The sequence below is a fragment of the Thermobia domestica genome, chromosome 13, assembly GCF_964235325.1.
Source record: "Thermobia domestica chromosome 13, izTheDome1.hap1.1, whole genome shotgun sequence".
Taxonomy (NCBI): Eukaryota; Metazoa; Arthropoda; class Insecta; order Zygentoma; family Lepismatidae; genus Thermobia; species Thermobia domestica.
Genome location: NC_137466.1, coordinates 141557363 through 141582349, shown reverse-complemented (window position 1 = coordinate 141582349; position 24987 = coordinate 141557363). Strand labels below are relative to the sequence as shown.

The window sequence follows — 24987 nt, the reverse complement described above, 5'->3', positions numbered from 1 at the left end:
ACTGCAAAGTGCATGATACATTCTTACTGTAATGTTGTCAAATATTGTTTTACTCTGTATGAAAACAAAAATAGCTTAAAATATGGTTGATCTCCTTTGTGCCAATAATAATAAAATTAACAATACTACACTTTTCAAATCTTAGTTTGGAGCAGTGAAACTGTCCAAAGAAATGTATTTACCTGCAGGGTGTCCTATAAGTTTGGGCTTCCTGCTAATTCGTTGGAAAGCTACTGCAAAGTCAAGTGTTGAAAAGTGACACAAGCGTTAATTTTAAAATTATGGGCACAAAGCAGGGGCGGATCCAGGACGGACTTCTGGGGGGGCGGTCGGCGGTAATACTGCTACTTTTAAGAGCTCCAAACTTATGGATGGGTTTATTTATATATAAAATAAGAAAGTTTCCTCTTGTGGGGGGGGGGGCGATCGCCCCGATCGCCCCCCTCTGGATCCGCCCCTGGCACAAAGGAGGTTAACCATATATTAAACAATTTTCGTTTCCATACAGAGTAAATCAATATGTGATATATTACTGTAAGAATTTATCATATGGTTTGCAGTTAGTTAGTTGCAGCACCTCAATAATAATGCAAAATGCACAGCCTTATACAATCCTATATTCAAACTCAAACAAGATTTACGTACAATCATTTATTAAGCTGTTATCATCCATTGCTTGTACGATATAAAGATTATTTTACCTCATTCTTTTCCTTAATAGTATCTTCTACTAAAGTGCAGTTGTTACCACAAGAGGCCTGAATAGAATTTTCCAGAAATAACTTCTCTGTACATTTTAATTAACAGTTTTTTTTTTTTTTTAAATGTCGCAATAATTAAAAGTGTGGTGTCAGCCGGAAACGCATTCGCTTACAATATTATTCCTACTCAGTACTCGCCATTAAAAATGAAACACCAAGAAGGAGACTGGGTAGATGCGCCAAAGTTCCCAGACCGATACCTAATAGTAAGTGCAGAATACTCTTAAACGTTCGCTGTATTCGCTGTGTGACAACGTGGTGACAGCGGAGGCGTTGTGCAGCCATCGACTAAACATATTTATTCTTCCCTGCTATAGACATTCTGCAAATTTGGACTTTCCTGGATGCATCCTTCTTAGTGCAACATTTTAAGGAAAGAGCAATTTAACAGTCTCATACATTGCTTAAAGAAAGAGCAATGATTCTCAGAATTACTCGGAACATATATATACACAATAATTTAAAACGGTTATTTCAAACTTTGCAATTCAAAGCACGAAAAGAACTATAGATAAAGGAACACTGATTTTAGCCAAATAGTAATTAGTAAACTCAATCACACTCAGTACCATTAGTTGCTTGGTGTTATCCGTAAGTCAGAGATCACGGTATCTCATTTCGTGTAGATTTTTGCATTTGTTTAATGCTAAAAATGTATTTTATCGCTAATTGAACCCAGTACCATATATATACCGACAGGACGTACCTTAGTCACAAGGTGACATGAGTGAAACACTAAACTATTCGATTGACACCTGCGGCCTTGTCAACACTAGAGAAAGTTACAAAGTGATTAAGTAAATACGGAACATAGTTCATACAAAGTATAGCGATGTATGAAGTCTCCGTTTCATACGACTTGGATAAAGGATACATCTGAAATAGCAACAAAGAAATATATAATGATTTCTCTGGATAATTTGGATTAGTCCAGAATTCGAACACACACACGCTGGTAAGTCCAACATTATTTTTTTTTTTAACTTCTTTCTTCGGATTCCCAATAAAGTTGACTACTGAAAAGCTGAGTTATAGATTCTGTATTAAAACAACACCTTCGCTAGACATGTTCAGTATACACATTGTCTTACATACAGAACAATACATTAGTTATTAATGCATGTCTGAAATAATAGTGCTTCGTATAGAATTTTACTTCATCCAATCGCAATAGCACAAAGATAAAAAATATTGCTAGGGATAATGTTCTTATTACAGAGAAAAAGAATTAAAATGACTTAACATTAACAATCATTTTCTTTAAACAGAGATAATATTTTATTATAATTTATGGAAGAAAGAAATAATTTGTAGTACAGTATCTTTATTAGGGTTATATATTCGTACAAAATAATGTAAGTACAACTGAGTCTGTCTTCAGAAAGGGCGTACTTTTAGCCACAACCTACACTGCTTCTTTTGACTGTCTTTCAAGCAGAATCCTGGTTTGATGCACGAAATACCTGCAACAAAAATCAGAAAATATTTAAAATGTTATATTCAGTGTGCTTAATTTGGTTGTACTTAACAATACAAAGTATCTTAACATTTTTGAGATTAAATGGACAAAATCTGTTCGGTCAGGTATGGACTTTTGGGTTGCACGTAGAAAAACTATGAAGTGTTTATTGATGCTGAACAACAACTCAAAATGTATTACCATTCAAAAGTAAGTGGGTACCTCAATGGTGTTCGGGCTACCATGGGGTACCTAATGTCTGTATTTTTTAGATATATGAAAATAAATGTCTCTAAAATGTAAGGAACTGACATCTGTTTACCGAAAACCTCAACTCGGTAAGCCTTATGGATATCGAGATATGGGAAAATAAAGAGCGACACTACAGAACTGTGGAGTTTGCGTACTACATGGTGCAGTTTCGGAAACGTAATTACGAGGGCTTACAACAACCTCAAAAGTAGTTTCAATTAAATACACTACACACACGCCCTGATGGGGGTTTTCGGGTACCATGATATTCCCAGAACTCTCATTTCTAAATATTCTAAAATATGTCTTAATAACGTTTTAAAGAACGTTAGAGGTGTGTGTTTACCGAAACTGCAAGTCGGTACGCCTAACAGTTACCGAAATATGGTGAAATAAAAAGCGACACCATAGGTACGTGGAGCTTGCATATTAGACAGTACAATTTAGAAAATTAATTAAAATATGACTATCAAGATATTGTCAAATAAAGGGAGGATCCATATAGTTATGGGGTTTTCGTGTTAGGTGGTAAAATTTCCGAAACCGGTCATGTAAAGTTAATAAGCATCAGTAGCAATTTCATCTTAAAATAATTAGGTATTTCCATGGAGTTTAAGAACATCATGGGGTCTACCAAGATTAAATTTTAAAAGTTTTGTAAAATATATTTTGACATTTGTAAAGAGTATTAGAAATATGTATTTACCTAAAAGTTCCAGCTAGTACATCTAGCAGCTAGAGAGACACCATACAATAAAAGCGTATTAGATCTTGAAATTTCAGAAAACAATTATTGATCCTAACAAAAGTTAAATAAGATGGTACTTATATGGGTTAAGTGAGAACCTCAGACTCATCAGTACAATTTCGATCGAAAGATTAATTCAGCTCTAAATTTTCTTTGGACAATTCCAAGCGTTCATCGGGCTCTGAAATAAAGTGAACATTTTTTGTCAATATCTAATATAGCAAGCGAGATATAAGGAATTATGTATTTTATGACGTCGTAAAAATAGAGACCCACATGGATTTGTACTTTTGAGTATTTGCTGTAAGAAGAAGAAATTTCAGAAAACAACCGTATATACCTTAATAGACAATTAAATGGGCGGGGGCACAGTGGCTTAGTGGTAGAGTGCTTACCTCTGGTGTATTGGGTTCTTGGTTCGATCCACGGCCAAGTCAGTTTGTAGTGGACATCGTATTCGTGGGTTTTCTCGGGGTACTCTCCTCCCACCTTTGCATTCCATCAATTCTGTCAACAACATTCACTTGCTTTAATCATAATCTCCCTGAGACTAAAATGCATAATCGTGGGTCGCTACACTGAAATATTTCCTTTTATTTAATTTTAAAATTAAATAGGGAGTTAAGTATGATCGTATTTCTATGGGTTAAGTGAATACTCCAATAGTTTCTGCAAAAAAAAAAAGATTAGTTAAATACCCTACCACTAAGCTACTGTGTCCCCGCCCACTGAATTGTCTATTAAGGTATATACAGTAGTTTTCTGAATTTTTTTTCTTTTAGGAAAGACCCAAAAGTACAAATCCATAAAGATCTCTATTTTCAAGTCATAAAATATATAATTCCTTATATCTTATTTACTATCTTAGATATTGACAGCGAATTTTCATTCTTTTGCACAGCTCGATGAACCCTTGGAATTGCCTGAAGAAAACCTAGGACTGAACTAATCTTTCGATCGAAATTGTACTGAGGTACTGATTTAACCCATAGAAGTACCATCTTATTTAATTTTGTTGCGACCAATAATTGTTTCCGAAATTTCAAGCTTTTATTTCACAGTGTTTCTCCAGATGTTAGATGTACTAGCTGGAAGTTTTGGGTAAATACATATTTCAAATACTGTTTACAAATGTCAGATTATATTTTCAAAAGCTTTTAAAATTTAATTTTGGTAGACTCCATGATGTTCTAACACCCCATGAAGATATCTAATTACTTTAAGATGAAATTGCTACTGGTGTTTATTAACTTTCCATGACCGATTTCGGAAATTTTAGCATCTAACACGAAAACCCCTTAACTGTGTTGGTCCTCCCTTTATTTGACAACATCTTGATAGCCGTTAGTCATATTTTAATTCAATTTCCGAACTGTAGCGTCAAGTATGCAAGCCCCACATACCTATAGTTTATTCCCCCCCCCTAAAAAAATCAGTTCTTTACATTTTAGAGACATGTATTTCCATATATCTAAAATGCAGAAATTAGGTACCGCATTGGAACCCCATTGGAGTACTCACTTACTTTTGCATAGCAAGGTAAAAACGCCAGTGGTTCTCACTTTAAGTTTGAAAACATACTATTTTGTCTCTTCTCTGAGCATCGTGAATCTGTCGGAGCTGTACCATAGTTGGAAAGACTCACTGATCCTTCCTATAGTGACCATGTAGTCAGAATTCAAAAAGGAGTAGCCCTTGAAGGAAAAACAATATTTTAAAATCCTTGCACCAGTAGTCGTCACCTTAAAATCAAAATGTTCCAGTAGTAGTCAGGATTTTCTACCAGTGTTCATCACTCAAATAACTTGACAATTTATTCAAAAACGCACTGTGTATCAGTTTAGGGTTGAGAATACAATATAAAGTAGTAAGCTTAATAACTTTGCATCACTTTTAGCACTCAAGAAAGAAAATAAAAACGTTTTTACATACTTTTTAAAGCAATTTCAGAAAGAAAAATGTTAACTGAATACAAAAGTTAACTGTATATCACTTCCACGTTAAGAGTACAATATTAAATACTATGTTTAATAACTATACGTCACTTTAAACTCTCGAGAATGAACATAAACAATTGTACATACATTTTAAAAACAATCTGAGAAACAAAATAAGTTAACTGAATTCAAAATTTAATTATACATCACCTTAAGCTTAAGAATACACTATAAAATGCTGAGATTAATAAAAAATGAAATCTTTAAGTTTAACGTCCCACGGTTATGCCGGTTAGGATAAGGAGACGGTGATAATGAGAAATGAGTGAAATGGTGGAATGAACAAAGTGGGAGGAAACGGGAGAACCCCGAGAAAACCCACGAGCAAGGTGTTTGTCCACCACAAAGTCCACACGGCGCGAGTTGGGATCGAACCAGGGACCCCAAGCACCGGAGGTGAACGCTCTACCACTGAGCCACCGCCCCCCCCTGAGATTAATAACAATGCATTACTGAAGAATGAAAACAAAAATGTTTTAGCTACCTATATTGTATTTACATGTTATTTCTCATTAACATTTTTTTTTTTTTTTTTTGATAACTCATGATCAAGTCTAGGGATGCGCAAGAGAAAAGATTTGAGGTTGTCTCCTCTCGAAAAGGTGCCGCGAAAGTTGTCTCGTCTCGAAAACTGGATCCGTTTCTATTGGAAAAGCTCTATCTTGTCTCGAATTTCGTAACAAAAATTGTCTCGTCTTGTCTCGTGCGCATCTCTAATCAGGTCCATAGCCAAAAACTTCATTTCGGAGGGTGCTCGATAGGGCTTTGGGATATCCGAATTTAGATATAGATAATCGATGTCGACAAACTATCGAAACTTGTTCGAAATATCGAAAAATACAGCAATATCGAAATATAAACAATATCAAAAATCGAAAATATAGAAATATAAAAGAGATCAAAAATATGGATATATCGAACAAAAATGGATATATGATCTTGGAATACGATTTGGTGGAATAATGAGGGAGAAAAATAATCATTGATTAAATATTAAATTGAAAAGAAATAAGAGCCTGACGCTCAAATACTTATCTATCCGGCACCCATCTTGATCCCCATAAAATATCATGAAGTGCTTCATTGATTCTAAACCCAATAATAGTAATTTAACAATAAACACAATATATAATTTACTACGCACCTTGAAATGTAGAAATTAATGATTGTAATCCCCAGCTTTCCAATAGACCTTTGATTTCTCCAAATGAAGATTCGGATATCTTGTTTCTTCTCAAGCAATAATGGGTTACAATAATCAGTTGCAGTCCAAAGCCAAGTCACTAAGTTAAGCATAAAAATAAAAGAATTCATTAGTTAGATGCATACAAAATCCTACGCATGTAAATCCGAATCTACTTGTATTAAATTGTAAATTTAAACAAACTAAATTATACTACAGTTATAGTGACATCAAACATACATTAAATAAGGTATACAGGGTGTCTCAAAAGTCCCCTGACATAGGGTAACTCTGTTATTATCAGAGTTACAACAGAATGTAGGAGGGAAAAGCATATCCAATTATGATGTTTTCAATCTAAAGTGAAGGAATTTTTAAAATCGGATGACCCGTTTGCGCTGTACACTCTCTATGCGCCCAATGTGAAATGAAAATGCAACGTTGCCATTTACCTGGACCCACAACAGAAGTGAGTGAAGTTACTGTCTTTTACGCTAACATGTCGATGGCCAGCCCCCGTTTCAAAGAGTAACTTCATTCACTTATGTCGTGGGTCCAGGTAAATGACAACGTTGCATTTTCATTTAAAATTGGGTGCATAAAGAGTATACAGCACATTCATCTTGTCCGATTTTTTAAAAAAGTGTTCACTTTAGATTGAAAACGTCATATTTCGAGATGTTTTTCCTCTTACATTTTGTCGTAACTCTGATAATAACAGAGTTACCCTATGTCAGGGAACGTTTGAGACATCCTGTATACATCATAAGAGGTTCCTTTCTTAATTCTACACGGATGTGGTTTCATTGAATGTGAGGTGGGTGATACACATTAGGTCTTTTGGGAGTACGTCACACGGACGACCGTAATTTTGTGTTCAAAATTTTTATGAACTGGTGGGATATGTGATACATATGGCCACGGGCTAGAATTTTCTCAGTATGTCAAATATGCAATCAGATTTCATGCAGCTTAATTTGGTGAAAAGCTATTGCCAATTGAACGTTACATTTACCTCTTTCTTGCAGATGTTGAACCATGCCGTTAGCACGTGAGGAATGGATCGAAATAATCAAACTGTGGGGCGGGAGGAGTATATGTGCAGTGGTTGCCGATTGCAGAGTCATCCACAATGTGACTCTGTGTCACATGTTTCAGTGTCACAGTAATTAACTAAATTTGAGAAGACGGGCACATTCGTGAACATACATCGTAGCGGTTCAAACTCGCGGGACCTTGTTCCTTCCCCATTTTGAACCGGTACATGAAAATGCCATTTACTCCATGTTTGCCTGCGCCGATTTTGAAAATTCCTTCACTAATCGATTTCTCCCGTTGAGTACTACAAGAACCAGTTAAAATCTCGCGGGCCCTTTATTCTTCCCCATTTCGAACCGGTACATGAGAGTGCGATTTTTTTTCATGCTTGCCTGCGCCGATTTTGAAAATTCCTTCACTAGTCGATTTCTCTCGACGAGTACTACAAGAATCAGTTAAAATCTCGCGGGCCCTTTTTTCTTCCCATTTTGAACCGGTACCTGAAAATGCGATTTTCTTCATGTTTGCCTGTGCCGATTTTGAAAATTCTTTCAGTAATCTATTTCTGTCTTCGAGTACTACAAGAATCAGTTAAAATCTCGCGGGCCCTTTTTTCTTCCCCATTTTGAACCGGTACATGAAAATGCGATTTTCTTCATGCTTGCCTGCGCCGATTTTGAACATTCCTTCACTAATCGATTTCTCTCGTCGAGTACTACAAGAATCAGTTAAAATCTCGCGGTCCTTTTTTCTTCCCCATTTTGAACCGGTACATGAAAATGCAATTTTCTTCATGCTTGCCTGCGCCGATTTTGAAAATTCCTTCACTAGTCGATTTCTCTCGACGAGTACTACAAGAATCAGTTAAAATCTCGCGGGCCCTTTTTTCTTCCCATTTTGAACCGGTACCTGAAAATGCGATTTTCTTCATGTTTGCCTGTGCCGATTTTGAAAATTCTTTCAGTAATCTATTTCTGTCGTCGAGTACTACAAGAATCAGTTAAAATCTCGCGGGCCCTTTTTTCTTCCCCATTTTGAACCGGTACATGAAAGTGGGATTTTTTTTTCATGCTTGCCTGCGCCGATTTTGAACATTCCTTCACTAATCGATTTCTCTCGTCGAGTACTACAAGAATCAGTTAAAATCTCGCGGTCCTTTTTTCTTCTCATTTTGAACCGGTACCTGAAAATGCGATTTTCTTCATGTTTGCCTGTGCCGATTTTGAAAATTCTTTCAGTAATCTATTTCTGTCGTCGAGTACTACAAGAATCAGTTAAAATCTCGCGGGCCCTTTTTTCTTCCCCAAGCCAATATTTTTTTGTATATTTTGAATGTATTCAAGTATGGAACAAAAGTATTATATAATTCCCTTAGTAGGCTTCTCAACTTAATATTTTTCAACTTAAATTTTATTTATTTTAATTATTTATTTTCTTGTGACTCAATATTTAATTGCAATCGTTCATTGGGGAGAAGGGTGGCCATTCTCAAATATATAAATATAGTATTCTTAAAATTTATGTGTTCTCGTACTATTAGTTTCTTCCACTAGACCTGGAAATTGCAAAATTAATACCTGGAAAACCTGCAAAATTCAGGGAAATTGAGTTCCATATTTATGTATGAACACTGCTATTTACATTTTTTTTTTTTTCGAATAGGGAGAACTGTACGAAAGGGTGGTTTGAGAATAGTATAACAGTAGGTTTCTGGGAGTGTTGTTCGAAATGAAATCTTTAAGTTTTACGTCCCACTATTATGCTGGCTAGGCTCAAGATGACGGGGTGTTGTTCGGTGGGGGTCAATGTTGCCAATTTTGGGTAAAGTCGCTAAATAAGGGGAATTCGACCTCAACGATAGCGCAGGGTGACCATAAAATTTTCAGTTAAAAACGGGACAGGTTCTTGCAACACTAGACTTTTAGATCTACCTTTGTTCTTATCAGTGCCTTGATATCAGAGTTCCCCCTCTCTCTCTTCGTTACAGAGCGGGTACTTATGAAAAAGGAAAGACACGTTGAAGTTTGTTTAACACACAACCAACTGCTAAAACCTCTGCTGCCTTTCGAGCAGTACTGCGAACTATAGAGTATGTTTAATATAGGGATTTTCAGTTCAATTTTTGCCGCTTTGTTATTATTAATACTTTTAAAAGGAGTAAAGGTACTGGGTTTGTTATTTACTTCTTTCATTTACATAAAACGGGACGAATGCTACTTTTTTCCATCTACTGACGGGACGGCCGCGACACGCCCCTAAAACGGGACTGTCCCGGTCAAAACGGGACGTATGGTCGCCCTACGATAACGACAAAAAAAAAAAATTCCGATTGCAGACTTTTTTGGGTGATTTTTAAATAACGATTTACCTACTTACACATTTAGCGACTTTTTGCTGCAAACAAAATGTTCATCTGTAGAGAAGCATTATTAGTTCAAAACAGTTTTTACGTTCTTTTTTTCTGTTTGTTTGTTTTAATCAGCGCAAGTGATGAAGAGTTTGGAAATACAGCGTACTCACTACTCCACAATCCTGCATTGTTATGTTACCCTTGCCCTCTAACGAAGAATAACTACAAACTTGATGTCCTTTAGTTCGCAGAGTTTCCGTTGAGAGACACACGTAATACATCATTACCGATAGCAACAAGATTAGCTATAGATGCGTGAAAAAAGGCGAAGAAGGTGTTTGTTATATTTGTCCTCTGGGGTCTTTTAATTATTCTGCACTTTTTCTTTTACAAAAAATTGCTTAACGTAAGTACTGTAGTGTTAATTATTTCGGAACTATTTTGACCACAACATGAACAAAAGTAACCGAAACAACCTGAAATGATCCCTGAATTAAAGGATTGGTTGCGCCCTGTTTACAAAGATGTGAATAGAACCAGCGGCGCAAATCTGTCTTCAACATTGGGGGGGGAGGGGGGGTAAGACCGTTACCATACTTTTTTTGGCGATGTCCAAAATACTTATGAAGTTGAAAAACAATGTTGTGGAGGATCAGAGTTGTCTTTAGCGTTAGGAGGCTGCAGATTTGAGGCTTATTCTGGGGGACATCTCACGTTCCTTTGTAGCAATCGGACAAAAATCATCAAATTTCTCCCAAAAAACACATTTCAAATCGGATTATTTGGGAGAAGTCCCCCTCAGTTCCAAGATTGGAGGGGACATGTATCCGTCATCCCCCCCCTGGATTTGCGCCAGTGAGTAGAACATATTGTTTAGTTTACATCTACAACTTTTACAATGCTTATAGACAATGAATTTCTCGATTATTTCTTATAGCGACTTTTCACCCAAAATTGGAGTCGTCACCTCTCGTTTCGCAAACTTATTGCCAACATTTTAGAAACTGGTTGCGGGGAGAGCTACAATGGATGATTCAAGTTATTTCGTCGCTTCCGCTGTGAACCTAAGTACAAGATTCCAAAAGTCACATTTTTTTGGTTCCAAACAATATGTCTGCTGGGTGAAAGCATAGACTGGAATGTGTTGCCATTCCTACCTTATCTTTAATCCCATAGTAGCTCCTTTCCCAAAGTTAAAAAAATGCAATTCTTCCTTTCTTAATAGTACTTATGACCCAAAGTATTACGTAAGCATTGTATGTTACTTATGTAGCTCACAGAGCCGCAGCTATGGGCGAGCAAGCAAAGCACGTGTCCCGGGCGCGTGGTTGGAGGGGCGCCTAAAAGAGAGGTTATATATTAGTACTTTTCCTGGCGGTATTTAATACTTTTCATCAGAGTGCGAAATCATGAAATCAAAGTGAGAGGAAAAAATGAAATGAAATCTTTGAGTTTTACGTCCCACGGTTATGCCGGTTAGGCTAAAGGAGACGGTGATTATGAGAAATGAATGAAATGGTGGAATGAAGTAAGTGGGAGGAAATGGGAGAACCCCGAGAAAATCCACGCACACGGTGTTTGTCCACCACAAGGTTCACTTGGCGGGGCTAGGATCGAATCCGTGATCCCAAGCACCAGAGGTGAACGCTCTACCACTGAGCCACCGCGGCCCTAAAAGTGAGAGGAGACTGGAGGAGTGAAGAGAGACAGAGAGAGAGAGAGAGAGAGAGAGAGAGAGAGAAGAAAACGCTCGCACTTTTACACTTCAAAGTAAATTAAGTCATTTATTTTTTCTGTCCCCCTCCTCCCCCTCCCCTAAGTTCTGTCAAAGTAAATAGCTAAAAACACTCCCAGGCCAGAACCGCATCTACGTTGGAAATTTGATCGAGATCGGTCGGTCGGTGCAAGAGATTAAGAAAAAATGAAATGAAACCTTTGAGTTTTACGTCCCACAGTTATGCCGGTTAGGCTAAGGGAGACGCTGATGATGAGCAATGAATTAAATGGTGGAATGAAGTAAGTGGGAGGAAATGGGAGAACCCCGAGAAAACCCACGCACACGGTGTTTGTCCACCACAAGGTTCACTTGGCGGGGCTAGGATCGAATCCGGGACCCCAAGCACCAGAGGTGAACGCTCTACCACTGAGCCACCGCGGCCCCCGGCCGGGAATCGAACCCGGGTGTCCCACGCCAAAGGCGTGTTCATTAACCACTTAGCCACGAGGGAGCTCATCTGTGAGGCAGTGTAAACCCCCCAAAAAAGAAAGAAAATAAACGCACACTGGATGTTTGCGCAATTGAGGATCAAAACATTCTCAATGGAGTATGAGAAATAGTAAACGTCAATCAATGTGTGCTTTTGCTTATTCATTACTTCGTTAATACTTAATTCCTTCTAGAAATAGTGAAACAATACTATGAAGAAACACTAATTAAACTAATAACAAATACGTTGTATTTCTTACCATACCGTTTTTACCACCCATAGAATTTCAATCTAGCACTATACTGCATTAGTCACGCCGTAACGAAAGCTGAAATTCAAAGACCTGGCACTCGTTAACTGTTGAAGCTGTGTTGTAGCTACCTGTATATCACGCGGCCTGCGTTGGTACTCCTCAACATAAATACGTCACAGCCCAAAGCCAGGAAACATCACAAACAGAAGACAGGGGCACAAGCAGTGCCTGACACTTCACGAACTCAAACCCACCAAGACTCAACTCAACATGACCTTCAATTACGTTCTAGAAACCAAACCAGTGCTAAGGCACAAACTCACCAACTTCCTATATGAAAACACAAGAAAAAAATCTAACGTTTTGGTTCCAAAGTGATGACATAACAATAATACTAAAAAGGTTTTAATTTTCAGTAACCCAAACATTAATTAACTAGGGAACATAACAAAGCAAAAATAAATAAATAAAAATAAATTAAATTAAAAAATAAAAACCTGGCAAGTAAGCTCTCCCTGACTACTTTTTTTTTTAAATTTCAGTGAGGCTGTAAAATATGTCAATATCTTCGTTATATATATATATATATATATATATATATATTCATTGTAAACAAGTTCTTTAAACAAAAGAAATCTCTGAGAGCGCTTACCTCTGACGCGGTAGGTCCCTGGTTCGATTCCTGCTCCCGACAAATAGGCTTTTGGTGAACACTGTAGTTGTGGTTATTCTTAAGACTTTCCAGTTTCCTTACATTTTCTTGATTCCACCATTATCATGTATCTCATCGTCACCTTCTCTCTTACATTGATGTACAATCATGGGGCGTTAAACTAAAAGAAAAAAAAATCTTGCAAATATCCTAGTAAAAATGAGTTTTCTAAACTACACTAGTGGCCCCGCGTAGCGTATTCGCTAACGCTCTCGCCTTCGGTGCGAACGGTCCCGGGTTCGATCCCGGTGGGGGAACTCGGTCGAAAAAGTATTAAAAGATTTTAAGTCCAGCCATCCTGAATGAGGTTTCCTTGGCTTTTCCTCATTCACAGCAGGCAAATGCCGGACTGGTACCTAACATATAGGTCCCAGGCCGTTTTCTTCCTTTAGTTATGCAATTATGTTAAGCAGCCCTGTAGTAAAACTGCTCCAAGTAATAAATCGTCACATATAAAACGGAATGAATAAACACATAACATTCATTTTGCTACCTTGAAATGTAAAATGTTTCAAAACATTAATATTCAAAGATTTCTCAAAATTCAGATTCACCCATTCCATTGTCCTCAATCATTAACGAGTTTTACAATAGTAAGAATTGTATTCATAAACTACATTACTTACTTAGTACTATATTAAAGCAAGTTACACTAAAAGAATATATAATTAATGGAATATTTAACTAAAGTAATAGTTAACTAGTGTACTTACCCAAGCACTTGTTTCTTTCCTCTCTTCTTTTCCGTTTGTAAACAACCTCGTTTCGCAAGCAAAAGACGGTAGTTCAATGACGTCAGCCATGGCGAAAGAAAGAGGTGTCTATAGGCGGCCTGGATCTCACACACAGATGGACGTATTTAACATATAGCTGAAGTATTTAACATACGTATACGTATGTAAAATACGGAAGATTGTTAGATGTAAGACATCCTGCAGCGACATGATGTAATATCTAAGCAGGTAAAAGGCAGTACCTATGTAGTATATGGATAAAGTACGCTCCGTACAGATTTCCTTAGTAAACATAACGAATCCTTGTATTTGTACAATATACCGCTGTCCGGATAATGGATTTTTCTCAGTGTAAAAAAAAAGCTATTGTATGGTCCTACTACCGTTTATTTGATTTGACATTTACCATGTTTTGTTGTAGTTTTGTATTTTCTTAAAACAACTAATTTCTGAAAATGTATTTTCTCACTCAAATTTAATTTTAAGTAGTGTCCGTAAACTGCTTTTACTACATTTTTTAAGCTTGTAGAAAACTAACCAATTGCATTTCTGAGCACTTCTTCTCATCGTTTGCTTCTTTCCCTTCATCTTTTCCCGTGTATGTGGAGGCATCGTTTCTTCTCCATAAAGTTCTGTCCCGGAATTCTTCCCCTGTTTGACAATTTTCCCTGAAGTTATTCTTAACAATGTCCATCCGTTTCCTTCTTGGTCTCCCTCTACGTCTCTTCTAATCTACTTCCGTTGTCACTTTTCTGAGTACATAGAGGGTTATTCTTTTCATAACACTGCAGTCTTCTTTCTTGGATCTTCTTAAATATCTCTACTACCTTAGTTGTTCATCTTATCTATCATTCCTGTCTCTTTATCTTATCCGACATATCCAGGATAACATTCTGCATATCGTAGTATTCTCATTTTGATAACATTTAATCTTTGTTCATGTGTTTTCTTTATTGCCATTTCTTTAGCTACGTAAATCATTGCTGGCTTAACCACTATTTTGTAAAGCATCCCTTTATTTTTTAATCACGATTCTGTGGTCATACAGAAAGCCACATACTTTCTTCCTATTTCACCATCCCTCTTGCCTTTTGTGTGTTATTTCAACGTCCAAATCACCATTCTTGGCAACAAGTCTAAATATTAAGCAAAAATTACTTCATTTAATCTTTCTTCTTGTAGATTTACTTCTCTATCTGCTTCTCCGTTAAACTAGAGACTCCCTATTTCTTCACAATATACAGTATCACTATATTTATTTACTCTTGTACAACTGTTATAGCAAATACCATACAGTTATCAATATTTGATAACCTTTTATAGGAAAACTTCTTCATTTGCTGAAAACAACTTTGTCACTTATGAAAGAATACTTAATGCTATAACGATATGTTTGTCCTTATTAAAATGACATAGTACTTACAATAAAACATTTGCAAAAATGCAGCTTTTCTTATAAATTAAATTTGTTGTTTAAACGTGACTTATACTAAGACTTCAGATACTCACCGATACACTTCCTTTGTCCTATCCCAAATGGCAAGTAGGTATAAGGATGACGAGATTTCTTATTTTCCTCTGCAAATCTTTCAGGATCAAATTTCTCCGGTTCTGGATAATATTGTGGGTCATAATGTAAACCTCGTACCGACGTAAAAACATAAATATCTTTCTCAATTTTTATGTTGGTTCCAGGTATAACATAATCTTTGGTGCACGTTCGACATAGGAAATCGATTGTTGGATGTTTACGAAACGCTTCTGAAAGTAACAAGAGTAGACAAAATGCTTCAGGAAGTTCCATTATTACTTAAGAAATCATGAGGATGATTAGTACTGGATATTTTAACAATGTTAGATCAAGTAACCCTATATAGTAAAATCATATAGCGAGCGTTAAATAATGAAGTTATTCGATCGGGTAGAAGACTTGTTATTTATCCTTAAAATATATGTTACACAGTATTACCAATATGTAATTCAGTTATATATTTTTCTTTCTTTACGAATTTAAGGATCTATGTAAAAGTTAGTTATTACAGTGTGCCTCCAATTCATCACAGAAGAAAATGTTCTACGTACAATTTAACCTCTTCAGTCTTGTATTTGTAAGCATAATTTCTGTATTTGTTTCCATCTATAGCCTTGGTGCGCATGCATGTGGTGGGAAGAAACGGGTTACAGTGTTGCGAGTGGCGGGGGTCTGTGTCTCCTGTAGGCGACATTGGAAACCAGTGAGTCAAAAAAGGCTTCTACTATCGTTATGTCTCCTACAGGAGACGCGGGGATCGAAGAGGTATTTAATTCCTCAAGTTTGCTTAACGTCATCGTATACAGGGCCGCCTTCAACCTCCAGGTTTCCTTACTTACCTTTCTTCCGAAGGTCAAGTGAACCCTGAAGCCACTTTTAAAACGAGGGTAGATCAACAAAAGAAACTCGACGATCAAACCCGAAAACCTGGTAATCATTTGTAAGAAGACATATGCTGAACAAGGTATATTGTTTTTAACCATAGTTTAATTTTATATTGTTGAGTTATATTAGTATACAAATTTGCGAACGAAATTTAAATTTTGTATTTGAACGTCATATATATATATATATATATATATATATATATATATATATATATAGTTTTTTTTAAGTACAGACTTGTTCGAGAACGCTGGCGATCAGCCTTCCTTTAAAAGCTCGTATTTTCAACAAAAAATGTACGTAATAGCATTTATTGTTTTTACATGAAATAAAGGTCTTAAATTGTAACATAATACCCACAGACATTCGTTCTCTTACGAATAAAAGTATAAAACTTTCTCTAGAAGATGTCTAAGATTCGAAGAGAACTGTACAAGTGTGTGTCTTACAACAGCAAGTCCCATTATTGTTTGAATAATTAGTTTGCAATGATTACATAAATTATGATTTTTGAACTCATTACTAATTCCCTGACTGTAATCCCTTTCCTTTTACGCGATTGACTATTCAAATTACCATATAACGTATTTTTGAATTACGTCGTGATACTAGTCTCACGTTCGAAACAAGTTCATAGACTGAGGCGAATATTCGGAATCAAGAGCTGTAGAATGGGGAATGGTGGAACTACATAAAATTTGTTAAAGGTTTAAGAGGCTGAGGAGGGCGGGTCATGTAGCAAGAATGGAAGAGCACTTTCAAAATTTTAACTGGAAACCCGATTGAAAAAAGACCAATAGGAAGACCTGGGCGCAGATGGAAGGACACTATTAAGATGGATCTCGTAGATATAAAACTATAAAGTAGAAACTGATCCAGTTGGCTAAGAACAGAAGTGAATGCTACATTCAGGGTCGCCTTAGGGGTTGCGGGGCCTGATTGAGAACATTTTGCGGGGCCGTAGGTTTACAACTAACTTGCAACAAGGTCTGTAGAACCAATTATATACATATGTATATATATTGCACTCTCCCTGCTGTCCTAGCGGCTAGCATGTGTGCCTGTGTTTGGTATAAACATACTCTCGAACCCAATTCCCGGTTGGAGAGCACACAAAATTTAATTTCATAATCATCACCTTTCATTAACCATCCATCTTTTAAAAACAAATCCTGAGAAATTAAATAAAGAAAAATATCATTTTCATTTCATTTCAAACGTTTAATAGGGATTTTGCAGACAGAATCGGTGTCAATCAAAATTGCGCTTAAATAGAGAGTGAAAGTCAATAGGCTAAACAAATATAAGGTACATTTCAATCTAAAAGTATATATATGCTCATCTACAACTAGCAATATCGTATATGAAAAGGACATAGTCATAATACTACTTTTAGTCACTAAAACTTGTAGTCATAATACTACTAGTTTTAGTGACTGTGAAATGATTCATTTAAAAAATTAATTTAGTTTAGTTCAGAAAAAACATGACAAAACAAGAAGTATTGGTTCGTCCCCGCGAAGAGGGGCCAGAACGTCTAGCCCTCAGGCTACTTGGTCCAGAGAGAAAATTGTTGAATGGTCAATGGAACCTTATCATGGACAGGTCCCATTTCCCTTTATAACGTTTTTTCATCTGCAAAATGTTCTGGTGAAAACGCTCACCCTGTTCATTGCTTATAGCAGCTATTTTTTCAGAGAAATAACTCAAATGGAAATGCAGACAGTGAATGGATTTTAAAATATATAGTTCATCTTTGTACCTCGCAATTTTTCAAGAAGATTTTTATTATACAAAAGAGATGCTACAGAATATGGACCAGTGCTGGAAGATTTGTATCAGTATTTAATAGTTTTCTTCCCTTATAAGTAAACCTACCAATGTTGAAATCTAATTTGTTGACCAAACGTGGTAGAAAAGTGTGAAATATCAATTGTAAACAAAATTTAAAGTGCTTCCGTTCATAAAGACGGCCGCAGTGGCCAGAAGTCTGGTTTATCAGAATACGCCATAACAATGTGTTTCAAGTTTGAAAATTTCATTTTATTTGTAAAACGGATAAAGGGATGAAAAAGAAAAGCACATTAACCGACGTCGAGAGGAAGTAGACATCTTTTTGAGGGTATGCCTATCATGGCCACTATCTTGGAGTCGGCCATCTTGTATTTCACTCGACTTTTTTAAAAATAAGTCGGACTGTAATATATCAAGGAGTCATGTAATATATCAAGGCGGTCATGTAATATATCAAATTGAGTTAGAATTTTACGAGAAATACAATGGTGAAGTCTATGTTCACATGAGTTTATATTTGTAAGACATAAAGAAATGCACAGTGATATAAATTCGTTTTTTCGAAGATTTCTTAACAGCTGTATATTTTTGAAAATAATTCAAGTCAGGGAAACCTAATGTATATCAGTGAGAACATCGAAGGTATCTATTTTATGAAACGTACAATCAACTTGAAATCGTTTTCGACTGCAGACAAAATGAAAGGGTGATAAGACGATCAGAAACCTTAAGGAATTGATGGAAGGTAGATGATGTATTTTCCATTGCATTATCGGAATTAAAAGACAAACGTTCATAAGCAGCCACCTATTCAGTACGCACTAGTATACATTCGGTTTTCCTTACTTGACTTTAAAATATCTACCCACGGGATTTTTCGCAAGAGAGGTCAAAGCTTGTCCTCTGGTTTTGTATTTCTAATAGAGTTGTAATAAGAGAAAGGACGTACAAAGAAGTCGCACTGAGGCTAATTTACTTGATACCATCTCGGTATTCACGGTAGTAGTATATAACATGACATAATCAATAAGAACGCCAGCAACTTTTACTTACAGTTAGTGAGGTGCTCAAAATAAGAGGGTGTGCATCCAGAATAATGATGTACATTTTTACACCAACTCAAAGAAAATAACATTTTTAAGCCCAAGAGTGTGTGTAAGGAAATTTTGACCGGTGTTAGGGGTATTGGGGTTGTGCGGAATACTCCGTGGATATAATATCTATTTTTACAACAGAAGTTACACATATACAACAGAAGTATATGTGTACTTGACAACCGAGAGTAGCAGAGCCATCTTAACGGTACCATAGCCACATGGCCGGGGGCCCTGCGAGCAGACTGGCATGTATTAACTACATGTATTAGGAGTAAAATTTAATCATGGGGTCTACAATACACTTGTTCACTCTGTGGTCTATTATGCTGTTAAAACGGCACTGGATGGTAGATTATACTGAAGAGTAGAATAGACGGTACTAGCGCGGGGAACTCTTAGACACGGGCCCCAATTGGGAGCAATCGGTCCAATCGGCTTAAGGCCGGCCCTGGTTGCATTAAACCTTAAGGTTCCATAGCTCATATTAGTCGGTTGCTTAGTGGACAACTATGTTTACTCCAAGTTGGAGAATACTCCGGTGAGCCAGTTACATTCTCAATGAGTTCCTTGTTTTGCACTATTAAAGAACAGAAGGAACAAACTATTTAACTACTGTATATTTCTGCAGTAATGTGGTAATGTTTCCACTAACACAATCATTTACCATGCATTGTCGTAAATAATTTGAAAGCAAACCTGGCAAATTAAAACACGGTGTATTTCAGTTTTACAAAAATAGGAATGTTTTAAGATATTATTTGACTCATCGTTTCCCATATTAAGATTTCCTATAACGCTACACTCAAAAGTCATTTCTGAATTCTGATACCTCAAAAGTTTTGCTATACACAGCATATATTACAAATATTCTTCCTTAAGTTTTCACCTCTTACCATAAATTACTTTTTCCGTGTATGTCATATCTGTGATAGATTCATGAGTGACTTCTCCGTTATGCTTTTCGTACAATTCTTGTAATTCTTCCCTCATTTTGTGCTGTATTTGTTCATTCAGTGCCAATTCATACAATAAAAAGACCATAGATGTTGTTGTTGTTTCCGAACTTCCAACAAAAATAGATGCTGCTAGACCCAAAATGTCAAGTTTACTAACACCTGGAAAAGAGAAAACTGAGATCAGTCGTTAATATATCAGTAACGTTTATATATTTGAGAAGTAAGGTAAATTATTTTTTTAGATGTATGTATTATGTAAATATATTTGTAATAAAGAAGCACAAAAGCCAATAACACTTGCATGCAGGAATAAAAGTGGATCTGAAAATGGAAGGTGACGCTTAAAGTCACGTCGTCCCCTGTGCCTATCTTTGCCCATTGTAACTTTTTAGAAAATGGAGGGGCGCCATAAATATTTTTGGAAGTGAGGGGCGACATCGGTCGGCGTTCCACACTTTTACCCCTGATTGTATGTAAATACTATTATTTGATATAGAAAAAAGAGTATATGCGGTCTACCATGGGAACCTAATATAGAAACTTCATTACTTCCATTTTCCTCAACGTACTTGAGACTGATGTACTATTTCATAACAAATAGGAAAACATATACTGAGAGAAATGCTACTCTACCACATCTATTTTATCAATAACAGGTATTATCACTGTTGCTGTACATCATCTTTATGGCAGATTTTTCATAATTACTAGACAATACCAAGTGATTTGTCTTTGTAGCTTATACTACTGGGCCTAAAATCTGTAAAACAATGATATTTTCCTACAAGATGTTATTTACGCATTTGTTCGATGCAGGAGCGTCATTTCAGACTTCGCTTGAGGGGAGCAAGATCACCACCGACATGAGACTTTCACGTTTTCTACTAGTATATTAGTAGACAATCTACAAAAGTATATGTATTCCTCAAACTCTAAGGGGGGGGGCAATTGCCTCCTCCTGTCCTCCCTAAATGACGCCCCTGGTTCGATGATACATTCGAAACAAGAACACCTAGCATTAGAGGTGAATGCTCTAGCACGAAATCGCCTTCTCCTAAATGAAAAATAAGTGAATTTCTTTTCACTGTGTGTAACTTAGATACACTTCCAAATTTTACTAATTCAATACCTCAAGTAGTATATCTATAACCATGTCAGCCCCGGCGTCCCCCACAGGGAACATAAAATAAGATGAAATTCTTATTTCTTCACAACTTTAAAATCAGATTGGCAACATTGAAAACTGTTAACAGGGTTCATCATAGATAGCTCATCCCCTGTAAACAGTTTTCAATGTTGCCAGTCTGATTTTAAAGTTGTGAAGAAATAATAATTTCGTCATATTTTATGTCCCCTGTGGGGGACGCCGGGAACGATATGGATAACTAGTGGTTAAAACAGAGGAATAAGATCAACCATAGAACCTGTTCCTCAGGTGCTGAATTGATGTCAAAAAACATCACTCGTCACCTCTTATCGCTTTTTTAATCTATGGAAATAAGTATTGAAACCGAAAATACAGTGTGTCCGTAAAGTTGCGCAACCCGTTTTTTTTTTTTTTTTTTTTTTTTTGCGTATATCTTTTGACCTAAGCAAGAATAATGAAAACCTGAGATATTTCAAATTTATTGCAAAATTATTTCATAAAAACTCTGGTTATCAATTATGTGCAAATTCTCATAACTTATCATTAATTAACCTAAAACACACATGATGCAGTAATTTTACGTCAACAGTGTAAAAAAACGCCCAATTTTACGGATTTGCATTAAATATCATTTTTATATGACAACACTGTATCAACTTTGTCACATTTTCACACAGACGGATAAATGTTGATGCATACTGCACATATACTCAGGAATTCGCTCGCAGGAAATCAGTTTTCGGCAATTGAATATTGATTTTCTTTATTTTGCACGCCTTTTATTTTACACTTTCGATAATTTCTTTCGTTACTACATAAAAAAAGACGCTACAAATTTCCTCATTGGTCATGATCTCGAAAATATCCACACAGAACATACTAACATTTGTTTCAAGTTTCAGCTTTTTATCATTCTTAGATCAAAAGATGTACGCAATCAAACTTTGGGTTGCGCAACTTTACGGACACATTGTATAAGTAAATTTCAACCACTTTTGATTTTGGTAAAATGTTGCTTATGGTAATGCTTTCTTCTCTTGAGAAGTGGAGTCAATTGGTAAAAACAGCTTGACACTATCTATTACCGTTACTGTTGAATGATGATCAACGTTGAAATAGGATATGGTTAATTTCTACCAATTCTGGTGTGAATAGAAAGGTGCTGAAAGAAACGGAATCTATGCTTGAGACAGTGAATTGATTGTAAAAAAAAAAAACCGTTTGTCATATCTGTTCCCGAGTTTGTTCTATAATGACAAATGTTGAAATCGGAAGTGGTTGATTTCTACTACTTCTAGTTTAAATAAAGGGTTAACGGGGGAGCTTGAGTTTATTCTTGTGACACTGAATCGATCGCATCTAACGCTGATCTGATACTGAATAGCTTCTCAGTGTATTTTACCGTTTTCGCTCTAAAGAAGTAAGTATTGAAATCGAAGGTACTAATAAATTTCAAACACTTGCGATTCCCATAGACTGTAGTGAGTTGTGACTATATATCCTCTTGAGGCGCTGAATCGATGAAAAATGCTTGTTGCTGTCTCTTACCGTTATTATTCTATGGCGGCAAACGTTGAAATCGGAAATAATTAATTTACATCATTTTCGTTTTGAATAGAGGGTTAGCAAGGGATCACATCTATTCTTGGGATGCTGAAAGGGTATTGAAAAAAAACTGCTTCTCAATATCCCTTACCATTTTTGTTCTGATATCTGTCAACAGACGGACAGATGGACATAACTTCTAGAAAACTTCCATCAGTTAAGGATAGCATAATTTGGTAGTTCAAAAATAAAAACATTTCTCTGTAAAAGAAAAAATAAAAAAAATAAATAGATAGGCTTTTATATACGTATGTTTTCTTTTGAATACTTACTAACTAGGGGAGGTCGCGAAGTGGTCCTCTGACTTCATATCGATAATATGCTCAATCGACTCCATTTTAAATACGTAGCAATTACGCAAACGGCAAGCCCTCGATCGCAAGTGTGTTCGAATTACGAGCGTTAAAAATTAAAAATTGAACAGATTCTGCAAACTGTTTAAAGAAACTATTTTTGAGATAAACGTTTCATTTTTGGTATCGGGAGGTTTTCTTGTGTGCCCACCACAGTGATGATGTCAAACTAGACACATTTATTAGGGAGGAGGTGAAGGGTCATAAGGTCTTACAACTTGCAAATTCTCTCCAGTTTGACACACTGCATCGATAGGCTGATAAAATGTACTTTCCACCCCTATTCGACTGTACTGCCATTCAAATGTCAGTTCTTTGTATGGCCGCCTTCAAATTTAACAATGGCTTTTGTATCCGAAACGCTTGGCTGCGGAACTAACGTGAACGGGACTCCGAACCCGGTCGGCCTGCTTATACATTCGGGAAGATGGTATTTCAATACGTCGTCGTTAGCATTTCTGTTTTTTATTATTTTATTTTACTTATTTAATTAATTTTTAACGGACTTTAATAGCAATTGTTGGAAAATAGTGGTCCAACTTCAGGGAATATTTTACAATATTTGGCGATAAATGTGGTCAGAGAACAAACAATCGGCCAACGACGATATATGCGAACAACGGTTTCTCCAGAATAAAAGACACCCCACATAGCACACGACATCCCCAGGACGTCCCATTTTGATCCCAATTATCCCATATAGTTTCCAGGATTATCGCGACAGTGATTATACACCCCATGGACGTCCTGAATGGGGCGTCCTAAAGGATTTCCACATAGGACGTCCACGGGACGTCTCGGATGAGAAAGGGGATCCCAGCGAAATTCCACACTGGACATACCTAGAACAACATTATCACACCATTTACAAGTGGACATACCTTTGAGGTCCCGTTGAATATCTCGCTTTCCGGGATATTAGCGGACATCTGGATATCCCGTGGAGGTCCTATGGATGTCCTGGGAGCAAATTCGGATGATTCCAGGAGGTCCTGTTGTCCATTGTGGATCAGTATCGAACGTGCCGTGCAAGTCCGTGTGCTATGTGGGCTGTTCACAGTTTTGAGCACACATTCCCGCTAATCATTTTTTTTTTTAATTTTTCGACCTATTTTGTCGTTGAATATCTTCAAATATTTCCTGGAGTTTGAACAATATTATCGCATAATCGGCATTTCAATTCGCTTAAAAAAAAAAAAAAAAAAAAAAAACATGGCATGCGATAATATATTGAAACATCGTCTTCCTCAATGCATAAACATAGGCCGACAAGGTTCAGAGCACTATCCATTCAGGATACTTCCGAAGGCGACCACTCTAGCGCTGCACGATCTATTTGAAGCGCCAATTCCTCGCGATTGACTACAAAATAAATGGCGGTGGTGTAAACTAATATTCGTATTTACTTTTAGTTCCAACCTGTGGTGAATAATTTATTTGGTTTAACCCTAAAATGCATTTTGATGCCAATTGGCATCATAGTGAATCAATAAAAACAACAATAATAATGATCTTAAAATGTGTACCGTACATTAGTGAAAAACGCACGTCGATGCCATGTGGCCCCAATGGAATTATGCTTTCTACCACACAGTTTTCATCTAGTGGCATAAGTCGGACAGAAAGTGTCAGAGAGCGTTTGAAAGCATATAGAAAGCACAAAAAGTACACGTTTGTTATTTGTATTTTTTTTTTCACAAAACATTTTTTCGTTATCTTAACATTAAAAAAAATCATTGTTTCACAATTATCGATACCACATTGTTTCTGCTGATATTAACACTAAACCATCGGCGCAAATCTGTCTTCAACTTGGGGGGGGGGGGAAGGGTAAGACCGTTCCCATATTATATATATATATATATATATATATATAAGCGATGCCCAATATTTATGAAGTTGAAAACAATGCTGTGGGGATCAGT

The 24987-nt window shown here is 36.4% G+C and overlaps 1 protein-coding gene across 1 annotated transcript in view; it reads right to left on the bottom strand.

Annotated features, from left to right (window-relative positions):
- The window catches only part of LOC145668600 (cytochrome P450 6k1-like), a 51753-nt gene that overhangs the window by 5694 nt on the left and 21072 nt on the right, over positions 1–24987 (bottom strand). Inside the window, exons 2-3 of the mRNA XM_081736628.1 lie at positions 19895–20116; positions 15204–15455 (exon numbers count right to left, since the gene is read on the bottom strand). Coding sequence (XP_081592754.1) covers positions 15204–15455; positions 19895–20116 — 474 coding nt within the window. The remainder of the gene's footprint in view (positions 1–15203; positions 15456–19894; positions 20117–24987) is intronic.